The following is a 15,967-nucleotide window of genomic DNA, read 5'->3' on the forward strand; positions in this document are numbered from 1 at the left end:
CCAGCAGTGAGAACGGATGATTGCTGCGTGCAGGAACGTGGATCTCACGACTGTAATGTTGAGTGGAGCGAGACACAAAGTGGGGGGAGAAGTAATATTCTTTGATTCCTTTTATTTGAAGTCCAAAAAAACGGGCTTGAGTGATGGACCATAGAAAAGGCCCACAGTGACCCCCTGACTGAATCCAGGGCAGGCCCATCGAGCGACCAACCTCAGAACATCTGTAGACCCTAACTGACCAATGGGCTACCTACAAGTAGGCAGTTACCAAAAAAGTGAAGATTCGATATGTTGCCATACCTCTTTCCCTTCCCCCTTTAAAAACCGCCCCTCATGGCAGAAAGCTTCTCCTCTGCTCTCAGGCCTGCCACTCCCTTGGCGCATATTCAATAAACTTGTCTCCTTTGTTCTTCCTCAAGTGAATTTTTTCAACTTCCCATGCCATCAGTTCCACCTGATTCTTGCTCCAGTTTGGGGGGTCCACATCCAACCAGACAGACACCACATTTAGATCACACAGGTGTTAGTAGTTACCAGTAGAGAGCTTGAGAGGGCTTCTGAGCTGCTGGTTATGTTCTGCTTATTGACCTGGCTGCTGGCTATCCTGGTATCCTTGTTTTGTGGAAATTCCTCAAGCAGTACACTATACTTTGTATCCTTTTGATATGTACATATGTTGTACAAGTGTGATAAGTTTGCTTAAAAGACACCTGGGTGGCTCAGTCCATTAAGCTACTGCCTTCAGCTCAGGTCATGATCTCAGGATCCTGGGATTGAGCCCCACATCAGGTTTCCTGCTCAGTGTGGAGTCTGCTTCTCCCTCTCTCTGCCCCTCCCCCCACCTGCTTGTGATCTCTCCCTCGCTCTCCCTCAAATAAATGAATAAAATCTTTTTAAGATTTTGCTTAAATTAATGAAAATCATTGCACAAAATAAACTGGAAATACTTGGGTAAGAATTATAAGAATTAACTGAGATTGGGGCACCTGGGTGGCTCAGTCAATTAAGCATCTACCTTTGGCTCAGGTCATGATCCCTGGGTCCTGCATCGGGCTCCCTGTTCAGCAGTAAGTCTGCTTCTCTCTCTGCCCCTACCCCCTTTTTATTCTCTCTCTCTCTCAAAAAATAAAATCTTAAAAAAAAAAAAGAATTAACTAAGATTATTCGTAACATTGTTATTACATTGAAAAGCCTTTATAAAAAGACATTGTGCACAAATAGAAGTGGAGCTATATTTTAAAGTTTTATTTATTTTTATTTGAGAGAGAGAGAGCATGAGAGGGAAGAAGGTCAGAGGGAGAAGCAGACTCCCCATGGGACTCCAGGATCATGACCTGAGCGGAAGGCAGTCGCTTAACCAACTGAGCCACCCAGGCACCCCAGAAGTGGATCTATAAATAATATAGCAAAATGATGGCTGATGAGAGCAATGGCAAACTGAAAATGTAGCTTTTTTATTATATTTAATAGTCTTGTTCAGAAAGGACACATCAGAGTAGTATGAAAGGCTACTTTACATTTAATAAAAAATATGTGCAAATATTTCCAAATGTACATGTTTGATTTTTTTCATTTGTTATTGAAATTCATATACAACACTGGAATCTTATTCTATAGGTTAAAAACATAACAGAAGACAACTTTAATTTCAAGTAAAATTTCCATTGACAATACAGATTTAAAAGTATGGTTACTATTCACAAAATGCACAGAAAAGGCAGTATTCCTAGAGTGTGCTTGGGAAACAAGTCAGACTGTGTTCTTGTAATAGTCACAAGTGGACCCAAGATTTTACAAGACTCTAGCCTTATTGTAAAATAAACTTTGGTATTTCCTTCAACTAATTAAAAAAAAGGGCAGTGCACATTTCCTCTATTAAACAGAGGTATTCATCCATTTTCTGCAAGACTGTTCTATTCACTCTTAGAAGATGTGTCACTATTACAGGCAGGTATTGATGTGGAAATGGGATAATATCATAATCCTAGTTAGGCTGATCCCAACAGGGGAGATATCTGTTCCATATCAGCAAAGGATAGTACAACCCATGAGTGAAAGAATATTGTTGCATTGCAATCCATAGCAACTCACTCCAATTCCGGTATGCAGAATGATTTGGGTAAGGGGAAATGACAGTGATGTTTTAGTGAACCAGTTTGATATGACCACTGATAATAATCCTTCAGAAGTAGATAGCCTGTTTCTGATCGTATTTAAGAAACACAGAGATAAGACATGATGCCTTTGCATAGCTGAACACATTTGGGAGTTTCACACATTTGTGCCAAAGGTACACTACAAATCTCAACCAGGCAAAACAGTGTCTTAGTTGGGGACCTGCATATTTCTTTCTCCCTAGAAATCAAGTACAACTTCATTCACTGCGGTGTGATATATGGTAATAGTCCTCAGGACTAAAGTCTATATATTATATATAATACCTAGAAAACCATTGGCACTCAGAAAAGATTACGTAAAAATAAAAGATACAAAATGTTCTGGTTTAAAATATGGATTTTTAAAGACCTATGTATTTTCAATGTGTATATTCCAAACCAACGTTTTGTCTTTTGATATTAAGTTCATTTAGAATGTTCTGTCTTAAAAAAAAAAAAAAAAACATTTTAAACATAGACTTATATATAAGATGTTCACTTCTTAAATTTTTGGGGGGGGAAAGGTAGTCAGAATTCTGTTACAGATCACTGGACACACTGCTTAAGTTTTAGACAAAAATATGAGCTCAGTCTTATATCAAAATTTTTATGTTCAAAATAACACAATTTTTGCATTATATTTTAAATAGACCATACCTCTTTATACCTGTACATGATGATCATTCCTACAAACTAAATTAAAGCTACATTTTTAAGCTGGAGACAATCTGTCATATATTTTATTTGATCTTAATTGTGATCCATGACTATTATCATACCAAAAAATGACTTCTACCAACCACAATAATCTTATTGCTTTGCTTCTCTGGATCAGTGTTTGTAAAACAGATCAGCCTGGCTCTATAGTTTTTAAGTGAATCTTTTTTTAAAAATTTTGAGCTCTGTTTACATATCTGGTCACGTATAATCACATTGATTATTAAGTACTAAGTTTGCATTTTAAAAACTTTGCTTATGCATTTACTAAAAGCGACTTTTGAAGACTTTGATTGATAAATGTGTTAATTAAATTTCTGCAGTTATTCAGTGTGACCCTACACTGTGACCAGTGCCATTCTTGGGTATCCAGTTCAGTGAGAAATGGATTTCTCTTTATGACAATCCTTCCTGATTCACCCGCCCACAGAGGCTGTTGGGGCACACTTATCCCAACTAACAAAGGGACTCCAGTACCCATGAGAACATTGTCAGCAAATCTGTTGGGTGGACGGGGGAACAGCAGCATCATCACATCAGCAGATCTGGACATGACTAAATCACCTGGATAATTCTCCTCACCATTTTGCACATTTTAGAGGTAGGCTATCCATTTTATAAATAAAGCCTTTCCAAAAAATTCTTAGTGGTTCTCTTTCATTGACTAAGAGGTTAAAAAAAAAAAAATCAAAGCGTTTTAAAAATCGAATGGGAAGAGAATGAGTGTTTCAAGTCCAAAGAAATAGTCAATGCAGAAAATGTTTGCATAGAATGACATCGGTGGGTGAATTCTGCCTTGCAGTTCTTGCTTATAGCAACCTCCTGAGCCCGCTTTCAGGAAGCAAGACTACGCATAGCCTGCGGAAATGAAGGGGAAACAAAGCGTTCATACAACCGAATTCTCCTTGAGTCTACGTGCTCTTTGTTTTTTACAACTATGATTTGATAGTTTGGGTTACTCACATTTGCTCATCTTGGGTGTGTATAGGGTAAAAACTTTATTTTGTACCTCATTGTTCTTAGATTTATTTAAAAGCAAGATGTACTATTGATCAAGCACTTACTATGTACAAGACACTATTATTCTTTCACATGCGTCCTTTAATTTCCACAACTCTATGAAGTATTACTATTTCCATTTCATGTGAAGAAACTGAAATGAAGACATGGTCAGTTATCTTCCCCAGGCTACCCAGCCAGTAGGTAGTAGATTTGGGGCGGACACACGTCTGTCTTGTTCTAAAGCTCATACCCTCTATGTCAGGTACTAATGATGTTTTCTATGTTGGCTAGTCGAATTTAAATAATAAGAAAATTAAAAAAAAAGAAATACAGCTCATACCCCTCAAAACCACTCCACTCTACTATTACTCCTTTGCTACCCACAGAAACCTTACCTGAATGACCCTCTTATCTGTTACTTGGATAATGATGCCATTAGTTTATGTGGCAATCAGAAAATACTTCTGTAATGTGGAACTTCTTAAGTTCCATTTTTTTTAAAGATTTTATTTATTTATTTGAAAGAGAGAGAGAAAGAGAGAGAGAGCTGAGAGGGGAGAAGGTCAGAGGAAAAAGCAGACTCCCCGCGGACCTAGGAGCCCAATGCGGGCCTCGATCCCGGGACTCTGGAATCATGACCTGAGCTAAAGGCAGTCACTTAACCAACTGAGCCACCCAGGCACCCATTAAATTCCAGTTTTGTTTTGTTTTTTGTTTTTTAAAGACTTTATTTATTTGACAGTTAGAGATCACAAGTAGGCAGAGAGGCAGGTAGAGAGAGAGAGAGGAAGGGAAGCAAGCTCCCTGCTGAGCAGAGAGCCCGATGCGAGGCTCGATCCCAGGACCCTGAGACCATGACCTGAGCCGAAGGCAGAGGCTTAACCCACTGAGCCACCCAGGAGCCCCAAGTTCCAGTTTTTTTTTTTTAAAGGTTTTATTTATGTATTTGCCAGAGAGAAAGAAAGCACAAGCAGGGGGAGTGGCAGGCAGAGAGAAAAAGCAGGCTTCCCACAGAGAAGGGAGCCCAATGTGGGGCTCAATCCCGCACCCTGGGATCATGAGCTGAGCCAAAGGCAAATGCTTAACCTAAACACCCAGGCGACCCCTTAAGTTCCAATGTGATGAGTTCTTACTTAGCTAAAACTCACTAAGCTGATGGACTAAGGACACAGAACCTCTGATTTTCATCCTAACAATGTATTTTCCCCACAAAAATCTCTGCCTGTCATCCACACTGCCTGATTTTACCATAAGGGTTTGAATATTATTTTTCTCAACATCTTTTATCGAGATCTGGAGTAAGGCAGAGAAGGCACGCTGATAGCAAGTAGATGGGTCGTTAATATGCTGGGTGATGAGTTCAGGATTTGAAACTACAGTAATAAATTAGAACCAACAAGATGTAATCTAGCAAACATATGCATAACCCCGCATTAGGGTAGAAAGCCAATTACGTAAATATAAAGGGGGAGCCTACCTGGGTCATAGTTTGTATAAAATGCCCAAGTTTTTAGTTGGTCCCTGCTCAACAGAAGTCAAGGTTTTGAGGGGCGCCTGGATGGCTTATCGTTAACCATTCAAATCTCGGCTCAGTTCATGTACTCAAGATCGTGAGATCAAGCGCCCAGAATTGGGCTCCAGGGTCAGCAAGAGTTTGCTTGTGAGTCGTGCCCTCTCCCCTTACCCCTCCCCCGCTCACTCTCTCTTTCCCTCTCTCTCTCTCTCTCTCAGAGAGAAACAGAAAAAGAGAAAAAAAGAAGCCAAGATTTTGATGTGGCTGCAATGAAAATAAACACATTTTAAAGTCGCAGGAACAGACGTGTCTCGACAAGATCAAGGTCGGTCGTGGCTGTGTACTCTCCTCACTGACCTGACTCCACCTGGGATTTTGTGTCCTGTTCTTGACAGAGAAGCACTGACAAATTGTGTGCCCGTGAGGAGTACCAGAAAGGGAACAGGAGGAATCTCGCCCGGAGTGGAGTCCGGTGGACCCATGAGAGCTTCTCTCAAATACGTAAGGGCTGGGCGGTAGGAGGGCTTGTGTTGCTGTGAAGGCGGATATTAAAGAAAGGCTGCATCTAGTTTTGGAAGCAAAACTAGCACTTGGCGACATCCAATCACGTGACAAACTCCCTTGAAAAGCTACCGTTTGCCAATATCTGGAAATGTTCACGTACAAGCTGAGTGAACATCTGTAGGGGCTACGATGTGGATGTCTTATTCCAAGACATCTTTCAACTTTAAAATTCCTGTGATCTCCCTTTGTTGGTCCCACTTTAATTGGTGGTGGAGCCACAAAGGTCAGTCAGATACTATTTTTAGGTCAAGGTTCCTAGAAAGAGTCTGACGTCCCAAGAGCATCAGAAATACATGGAATCGTGGGGCACCTGGGTGGCTCAGTGGGTTAAGTGTCTGTCTTCAGCTCAGGTCCTGATCTCAAGGTCCTGGGATCAAGCCCTGCTCAGCGGGGAGCCTGCTTCTCCCTCTCCTTCCTGCTCCTATTGTCTCTCACTCTCACTATCTCTATCACAATCGATCTCTCTCTCTCTCTCCCTCTCAAATAAATAAATAAAATCTTTCCAAAAAATACATGGAATCAGTTTCAGTTGGAGGGTGTGTCTTGTTTACCATTATCAGTCAGGTGAAGAAAATTCTGTGAGGTTCCTCCTGTCCCTCACAAACTTCTGAAGTTTATAAAACTCCCCGGTTAGAAATTCCCTCAAGCCATCTTTCCCCCTGCCCACTTTCCTGAGGTGGGGCAGGAAGAAGACATATACAGAGGCTTAAGTATAAAGTCAGGACCAGTATATTGGCTGCTTCCAATCACTGAACATGCCTATATGTCTGGGCCAAAAGGTCCCCTAGGTGCTTAACGTCTTTAAGGGACAGTTCTTGTTTTCCACTTTCCCCTTTCTGTGAAGCCATCCTTTTAGTATCTTTTTCAAAGTCATTTTCCCTGAATGGTTTTATTCAGACACAGACACTATTTGTATTATTCTATCCAGTCAAGGTTCAATCCACATTATTTTCTCGGAAAGGAAATAATGATCATACCTCATCCTGGACATCAAGTTCTTCTTCAATCAGCTCTGCTTCCATTAATTCAAGAGGATCTTTACAGTCCTGCATGAGAGTGATCTTGACCAAGAGAACAGAGGATATTTATTGGAACGATAATGACATCAGCCCACCCTGCTACTCCCCTGAAAATTATTTGAAGCTTTGCTGGTGCTTCTCATCTCTAATCTCCACACCACGAAATCCTTTTCAGCTTTCTTGTTCTTTTACATTTCCCACCTCAGGATTCTTCCTCATACTACTTTTTCCACATTCAATTGTGAACATGTCAAGTCATGAACGGTCATGAATGGCCATTGTCTCGCCTCCTTCTCATCTCTCTTCCACAGCCTCTGAAGTGTGCACCGCTTAGCGAGTCACCCTGTCTGCCTCAATGACTCAGCCATCAATTGTGTTTCTCCTTCAGCAGCTAGGCTGAGAGCACTTAGTACCCCATCGAGCACACAGTGAGTGCCCAGTGAAGGGCTTGTGACCAATGACAATAAGCCGCTCCCAGCTGAATTGGATGGAAATTAATTTTATTGCCAGTGGAAGCCACACTGTACGGACCACTCTCTGGTTGACTGTTCAGGAAAGTTCTGCTTTTTAGCAGTAGCATGCAATTTAATCTTCCACACAGAGGAAATCAATAACAATCTGGGCCTTGGTTGACGTATGAAGGGTATTTCTAAAGCAATTCCAGATGTGTATCAAGGCAAGGGTGTTGTTTCGAAGTGCTTTTGAGCGACTTTTCATTTCAGAAATAAATAACCCAATTCTCTTTGCTTGGGTGGAAATGCATTAAAGACTTCTTAAGTCCCTGTGCAGATGGCCATGACGTAAAAGTCAGGGGGCAGGTAGAACCACCGCTTGAGGCTATCCTAGGATAAGCCTTGTGATGGTCACAGGGAGAGGGTCCCATCACTGCATCCACAATACCCACACATTACATTTCCTGAAGGAAAGGAAAGAACCAAAGGCCAGATTTATTGCTATCCATCTACTGGGTATGAGGCTTTGTGCTAGGCAGTGAGGGCACATAAAAGTGTAAGTTCCTCGTGTGACAGGTTGTCAGCACTGCTCAACCCTCTACTTAGTGAACCAGTGTATGTATGTATGTTTTAAGTTATATGCTATGTTATAACATATAAGTGTATGTTATAAGCCTATATGTTATAAGTGTATGTTATATGTTATGTTGTATGTTATAAGCCCTCAGTGATACTCAGGCTAACACTTGTTTGAGGCCAGAAAAAGCCATCCCAGCCACGCACTGATGGCGGACGAGGCCTCCATGATGCCAAAAGACTGAGTCTAGCCCTGGAAGGGGCACTTGTGGTTTAGCTGTTTCTGCAGCATTCCTGGCCTGAGAGCTTGAATCAGAAATAGAGTAAAAACAAATAACAAGGGGACCTGGGTGGCTCAGTGGGTTAAGCCGCTGCCTTCAGCTCAGGTCATGATCTCGGGGTCCTGGGATCGAGTCCCGCATCGGGCTCTCTGCTCAGCGGGGAGCCTGCTTCCTCCTCTCTCTCTCTCTCTCTCTCTCTGCCTGCCTCTCTGCCTACTTGTGATCTCTCTCAGTCAAATAAATAAATAAAATCTTAAAAAAAAAAACACAAATAACAAAACAACCATTTTCATGCTGAGAAAGAATTTGACACCTCACTTCTAAATAGTTTTAATGTGAGGGTTTTTTTGGTTTTTTTTTTTTAATGCTTTGTATGATCCTGCTTTGTTGTTGTTATCTATGGGTTAGAGAATTTTAAGTTAGAAAATAGAAAAAGGTTTATGAGTTTTCAAAGATCAGCCTCTTGCATGTAGCTTGCTTGCTTTCTTCTCTTCTTTTTTTTCTTTTGAGATTTGTGGTTTTACTACTTTTTTTTTCTTTTATGTATTTCAGATCCACACCTTGATATTTAGTGTTAATATATCTCCCAGCAGTATTAAGCAGTCTCTCCACTAACAAGAGCTGAAAAGAATAATGCATTATTGTTTTCTAGATTAATTTTACTTCAAAGATCAGCTTCCGACCTACAATAAAAATCTACTCATCCTATTTTTAAAAAGAAGTAACCAACTGAAAATACAGTACACCGTGTCACCGAAGTAATTACTACTGTTGTTATTTTATAAGTATTTGTTTTAGTTGCCCAAGTTCATGGTCAGAGGGTCTATGAAAGAAGAGTTTCTTGGCCTAGGCCCAATGACCCAACCCACTGACCTGTCCAATGACCCAAGCTGAAATGCTTGGGTTTCTGAGGATATCAGGAGAATTGACAAAAATAGGGAGGCTCCTGGAAAACCAGGGTCTTTTCTATTTTGTTGGAAATAATTAACTCTGAGCTGATTCATGACTTTTCTTTTTTTCCCTTTTCAAAGATCACTCGTGACCTAATGGATCCTATTTAAAGACATTTACCATTGAGATTTTCCAGCTGGCTGAAAATTTAAATTGTATACACAGTTGTGCTTTGTATACCTAAATCACAGAAAATCCAAGATTCACCATCTATATTCTAAAAAGGCATCTTTATAGCTAATGTCTACTTTTATTAGTAAACCTGCACATTGTAAAACGGATATGTATCTGGTACCACCAGGTGCTTTCCTATAAACTATCGTATTTAGTTGTCCTACCGACCCAGTAAGGTCAACATTTTTACTCCCATTTTAATGATGAGAAAAGTGAGGCTCTGGGAAGTTAAGCAGGTGGCCCCAAATCCTACTAGACTGGGATTCAAACCAACATTTGTGGAATTTTTTCTCTTCACAGAAACCATCAAAGTTTAGGAAAGATACCTATGTAGAAAGGTTAAATGTTTATTTACCGTTTCTAAAATGGAATCTTGAACTTCTCGAGATTTAACCTGGTTCTGTAGATGGAGGACAGCATCATGGACGGTCAAAAAGAATATGTCCTTTCTAATGTTATCATTAAAGAAACCACACTTCTCCAGTTTTTCTATCACATGATCTTCAAAAGAAGGAAATAATGTTCAGTCTCTAGGAAAGCACGTTTTTAACATCAGCCAATACTAACTTTTGTCAGCTCCTCATTTTTTTTTCCCTCATTTTCAAAATGTGACCCGGCTCTCAGCTGACTGAACTTCTTTTCCAGAAGAACATGGAATGGTTATACCCTAACTGGCTGGAGTGGGCAGACTTGGCTCCTGACCATCTTGTTTTTGCCAGGGCACCACCCTCGGGCTGCCAGAAGGCTGGCTGCTAATGGCTCCCGGCTATGACCTTCTCTGAAGAATTTCCTTGGCCACCAGTCTAAACCCCAACCGTGGGGCCTATAGCCCCTGACGGACTGATACGAGGATAAAAAGAATGGCCTGCTCGCCTCAGGAAGGATATCCCCGTGATGTTCTTCTTGCTGGGTGCCCCCTATGACATCAGGCTCAGGCAGACCTCTAAAACCATGTCTTCGTCCAGCCTCTTCCCTTGTCCTATCCTCTTCCATCAGCCCCTCACGAATTTCTCCTGTACACTCTCAATCACTTGCGCAAGAATCCTTATCTCAGGGCCTGCTTCTAGGGAACTCAGCCTAAGCCGTAGCATGTTTCTATATACATACACTGGTGCACAGACAGACAAAGACTCAGACCCTGGAGGATCCTCTACTTTCAAGGGATCTATGTCATCCCCATGGTAAATTTCCCCCACTGACCCTGCACTGCTGTCAGGACATACTTTCAGATGACTTACCAGCTTTACTGAACAAATAGGAAATAATATCTTTGCAGATTCAAAAAATAACCCAGAGAGATCGCATAACGAGTAGAGTTTCTGTTTGCGGCACTGAAAAATTTTGGAAATCGATCGTTGTGATGGTTACACGACACTGTGACTCTACTTAATGCCGCTGACTTAATTGTATACGTCAGTGTGACTAAAATGGCAACTTTTATACTTAGACATTTCTTACCCTAATAAAACATAGTTTTTTTAAAAAAGGCTGATTTATGTACCCACATTCCAAGGCAGAGGAAAAAGCTTAGAAGAAAGTCTTAGAGGCAGATATATTTGTATATGCACTTACCTTGAAGTGATGCAAAGTACACATTTACATCAATTCTGTGAAATTCTTTGACAATCTAAAAACAAACAAAAAAAATTGTAACAGCGAATGACTTTATCTGTCCACAGTTACGGAGCATTCCATTACCTGCTCAGGAGAAATGTGAACACTTTCATGGTTAACCAGGACATCGAGGAAAGTGGATTATTAGGGGCACCTGGGTGGCTCAGTGGGTTAAAGCTTTTGCCTTCAGCTCAGGTCATGATCCCAGGGTCCTGGGATGGAGCCCCTCATCAGGCTCTCTGCTCAGCAGGGAGCTTGCTTCTTCCTCTCTCTCTCTCTGCCTGACTCTCTGCCTACTTGTGATCTCCGTCTCTCCAAATAAATAAATAAAATATTTTTTTAAAAAATTAAAAATTAAAAAAAAAAAAAGAAAGTGGATTATTGGAGAAAAGTTCATTCTTGGAAAACCACAGAGGTTTTCGACCTGCAGTGATGGCAGGATTAGGGATGAGAAGACCATGTCTCCAGAGACGGCAGCAGATGTTGCCATCTGGATGGCACAGAGGGGCTTCACTGATATTTGTGGAAGAAAGGGAAGAAAATACAGGAAGCTTCCTAACACAGCCCCTGTGGATTGGAAACAAGAGTATGTGTTTCTATCTTTGAGAAGAAGACATGTAAGCATGGATATGTGGCCACTGGATGCCAAATGCAAAAACTGACCTAAAAAGTCCTCTGTATTTTGACTCTGTCATTGTCAATGTCCTGATTGTGATTTCTGTACTCTAGTATTGCAAAACGTTACTGTGGGGAGAAACTGGGTGAGGGGTACATAGGCTCTCTCTGTATTATTTCTTACAACTCCATGTGAATCTACAGTTATCTCAAAATTAAAAATTTAATGAAAAAAAATCTAGATACAGCCAAAGCAATTTTGAGAAATAAGAACAAAGCTGGAGATATCACAACCCCAGGTTTTGAGATTCACTACAAAGCTCTAGTAATCAAAACAGTCTGATAGAATGCAAGTGGGCCACTTTTTTATATCATAACACAAAAATAAACTCAAAATGGATTAAGGGCCTAAATGTGGCACCTGAAACCATAAAAATCCTAGAAGAAAATATAGGTAGTAATTTCTTTGACATCAGCCATTGAAATATTTTTCTAAATATGACTCCTCAGGCGAGGGAAACAAAAGCAAAATGTAACTATTAGGACTTTCTTAAAATAAAAAGCTTTCGCACAGCAAGGGAAACTATCAACAAAACAAAAACTGTAAACAAAACAAAACCCAAACCCAGCAACCTACTGAAAGGGAGAATGTATTCACAAATGATATATCCAATAAGGTGTTAATAGCCAAAATATATAGTTTATAGAATTCAACGCCTCCATACCCCAAATAATCTCATTAAAAATGGACAAGACCTGAATAGACATCTTCTCTAGAAGACCTATAAATGGCCAACAGACACATGAAAAGATGCTCAACATCACTCATCATGGTAAATGCAAATCAAAACCACAATGAGGTATTACCTTGTCAGAATGGCTGGTATCAAAAAATACAAGAAGTAACAAGAGTTGGCAAAAATGTGGAGCAAAAGCAACCTTTGTGTGCTGTTGATGGGAATGTAAATTGGTGGAGGTCCTGAGGAAAACAGTATGGACCTTCCTAAAATAATTTTAAAAAGAAGTAACATATGATCCAGTAATTCCACTACTAGGTATTTATGCACTCAAAGAAAATGAAAACACTAATTCAAAAAGATATATGCATCCCTCTGTTTATTGTAGCATTACTTAAAATAGCCAAGATGTGGAAGCAACCCAAGTGTCCAACCATAGATGAATGGGTAAAGAATGAATGGGTAAAGAAGTGGTGTACACACACACACAAACACACACCAATATTACTGAGCCATGAAAAATAATGAGATCTTGCCATCTGCAACAACATGATGGACCAACAGTCACATGAAAAGATACTCAACGTCACTCATAATGCTAAGTGAAATAAGTCACAGAAAGACATACCATATGATTTCACTCACAAGTGGAATTTAAGAAACAAAACAAATGAACAAACAAAAGAGACAAACAAAAACAAAAAAACAGTCTTTTTTTTTTTTTTTTAACCCCAGAGTCTTAAATACGGAGAACAAACTGATGGTTACCAGACAGGAAGTGGGTGGGGGATGGGTGAAATAGGTGAAGGAGATGAAAAGTACACTTATCGTGATGAGACTGAGTGATGTATAGAATTTTTGAATCATTATATTGTTTATCCAAAACTAATATAACACTGTTAATTATACTTTAGTAGAGTTGCCTGCGTGGCTCAGTCGGCTAAGCATCTACCTTTGGCTCAGGTCATGATCCCAGGGTCCTGGGATCAAGCCCTGCATCACACTCCCTGCTCAGCAGGGAGCCTGCTTCTTCCTCTGCCTCCACCTGCTGCTTTGCCTACTTGTGTTCTTTCTCTCTCTGTCAAATAAATAAATAAAATCTTTTTTTAAAATTATGCTTCAATAAAAATATACAAATTAGTAAAAATTAAAAACAAAAAAACAAGACACAAGACCTATGGGCAATAATAAAATAGAACGTGACATTTCTGGGGGGAAAAAATCAAGACCTTTACGCAAGTATAATGTTTGGAGATCTCATAATTGCCCTTAAAGCATTTGAAAGAACCACTGGTTAGGTGTGGAAACTATCCTGGCATTAAATAAGTTCTGACTCTCCCCAAAAGCAGTTCATTAAACCCTTGGACTAACACAATCTACAATGGATCTGAGCCGCAGTTGAGTGAAATGCACAAGGCAGAACAAGATTTATGTCTTCATTTCCGTTCTCAAATGGTTATTATACTAGCCAGGTTTTCCAAAATAGCTGGAATAGAACCTGCCAGCATATTCCTGAACTCTTCTGCCTAGTAGAATAATCACTTTTCTACCTCACCAGCCCAGGACCCACCCCGTAGAATCATCACTTGCTCTTGCCCAGGTAGCCAGGAAGCCCCGATTAAGCTTCCAGTTAGGATTAAACTCCAGTTAGGGGTCATTGCCATACTTTTTAAATAGACTTAAAAATTTTTTTAATTTTAATTCCAGTGTAGTTAACTACAGTGTTGTGTTAGTCTCAGGGTTACAATGTAGGGATTCAGCAGTTCCCTGTATTACCCAATGTTCATCATGATTACGTGTACTCTTAATCCCCTTCACCCACCGGGGTCATTTCCATGTATTACATCTGATTGTCGGTGCCTGGAACCTGTTTTTAACCCCGACCCTCTTTTTTTTTTTTTTTTTAAGATTTTATTTATTTATTTGACAGAGAGAGATCACAGTAGGAGAGAGGAAGGGAAGAGATCATAGGGAGAGAGGAAGGGAAGCAGGCCCCCTGCTGAGCAGAGAGCCCGATGTGGGACTCGATCCCAGGACCCTGAGATCATGACCTGAGCTGAAGGCAGCGGCTTAACCCACTGAGCCACCCAGGCGCCCCAAACCCCGACCCTCTTAATACCTATCTGAAACTTCACCTAAATTTAACATCTAGCCACATTGACACACTGGTTAGTCTGTGTGTGGGGGCGCTTCATACAGTTGGTTAAATGTTTGCTTAATGTTTGCCTTCCCCTCTAGACTGTTTAGTCCCCCCAGGATAGGGGCTGCGGTGGCTTTATCGTGTCTCTCTTATGCCTGGCGAGCACTTGGCAAATATTAGGCACTCCACAATTATTTGCTTGAGCCTGCATAACTGGTTTCTGACACCATGAAAGTTTCTGTCCCACATGCTCCTCAACTCTTGCTTTGATGTCTTAGATAACCGACCTGCTTCCTGTTCTAACCTCTTAATGACACCTGCTTTTCCAGTCCTACCATGTTCTCTGGGGGTCCTTACCCTGCTGTTGTTTGTGTTACAAATAAAAACATAACACTTGACACAAACAGTTATCCATTTTTCCTCCTTCTAATATCTTATCTTCTATGTACTCCAAGAAAAAGAAAACTTAATAAATATATTTCCTAAGATACTCTTCTAAACTACCTCTTTATACACAATACCTATATAATATATATTATATATGTAGCTAATAAAATAAACTACATATATAATATATATATATATGCCTATTTAATCCTCATAACAAACCTTGTGAAGTAGGTACCATCATTACCCCCATACTGCAGATGAAGAAACTGAGGTACAGATAGATTAAGTGACTTGTCCATGGTCACACCACTAGTAAGTAGTAGACCCGGGATTCAAAACACCACCCCCCTGCCCCCCGTCTGGGCACACAGCCCATACTTTCAAATATTATACTCTATTGCAAAAGCATTCCTCTACAAAAACTACAGATCCAACAATTGTCCCTTTGTAAGACCAGGTGTCCCTTACCCTGTTACTACTGCCCAAGCTCCAGATCTATAAACCAAAGCACCAAAACCTTACCATTCGCAGGGATCTCACTCCAACAACATCCAAGAAAGACACAGCTCCACAGTCAAGCACGAGGCTATGGATTGGCACTTTGGGAACATTCACTTTGACTGGAAGCTCAGAGTTCCAATCCACTTGAATCTCTATTTCCTTGGTTGGGATATCAAGGTCTTCTGGATCTTCAATATCTTCATCAGGCTCAAAAGCATTATTCGATGAACCAGCATCCCTTATAATGCCATTCTAAACAAAGAAAACACTGCCAGCTTCAGTGCCAAACACTGGGAGACATCTTTCAAAGATTCAACTCCATTTACTTAAAAGTCCTATACACTTTTCCTTGGCAAGCAAAACATCAAAGGGATGAACTCTTAAGGAATGAGATTTACCTCAGTCCAAACTGTGATGTTCCCTAGGAAGAAAAATGGAAGAGCAGAGCAGCCAGGAAACTCTTGATTTCTGGAAGATTGTGGAACTTGGCCAAGAGATACATAGGCAGGAGAGTCTGAATAAAAGGTAATAGATCTAAAAGTTTATGAACTTAACTGTCTTCTAC

The 15,967-nt window shown here is 40.4% G+C and overlaps 1 protein-coding gene across 2 annotated transcripts in view; it reads right to left on the reverse strand.

Annotated features, from left to right (window-relative positions):
* Window positions 1-2,236: 2,236 nt before the first annotated feature.
* Window positions 2,237-15,967, reverse strand: part of SLC26A4 (solute carrier family 26 member 4) — a 49,380-nt gene continuing 35,649 nt past the window's right edge. The window contains exons 17-21 of one of the 2 annotated variants that reach the window (XM_004739529.3): window positions 15,424-15,654; window positions 10,978-11,032; window positions 9,761-9,906; window positions 6,930-7,013; window positions 2,237-3,731 (exon numbers count right to left, since the gene is read on the reverse strand). In XM_004739529.3, the coding sequence (XP_004739586.1) occupies window positions 3,708-3,731; window positions 6,930-7,013; window positions 9,761-9,906; window positions 10,978-11,032; window positions 15,424-15,654 (540 nt within the window). In that variant the 3' untranslated portion in view covers window positions 2,237-3,707. Of the gene's footprint in view, window positions 3,732-6,929; window positions 7,014-9,760; window positions 9,907-10,977; window positions 11,033-15,423; window positions 15,655-15,800; window positions 15,917-15,967 lie in introns of those variants that run through there. The other variant, XM_045089659.1, reaches the window with a different exon arrangement.

This window comes from Mustela putorius, unplaced genomic scaffold, assembly GCF_011764305.1.
Source record: "Mustela putorius furo isolate JIRA1106 unplaced genomic scaffold, ASM1176430v1.1 tig00003845_pilon_pilon_pilon, whole genome shotgun sequence".
Classification (NCBI taxonomy): domain Eukaryota; kingdom Metazoa; phylum Chordata; class Mammalia; order Carnivora; family Mustelidae; genus Mustela; species Mustela putorius.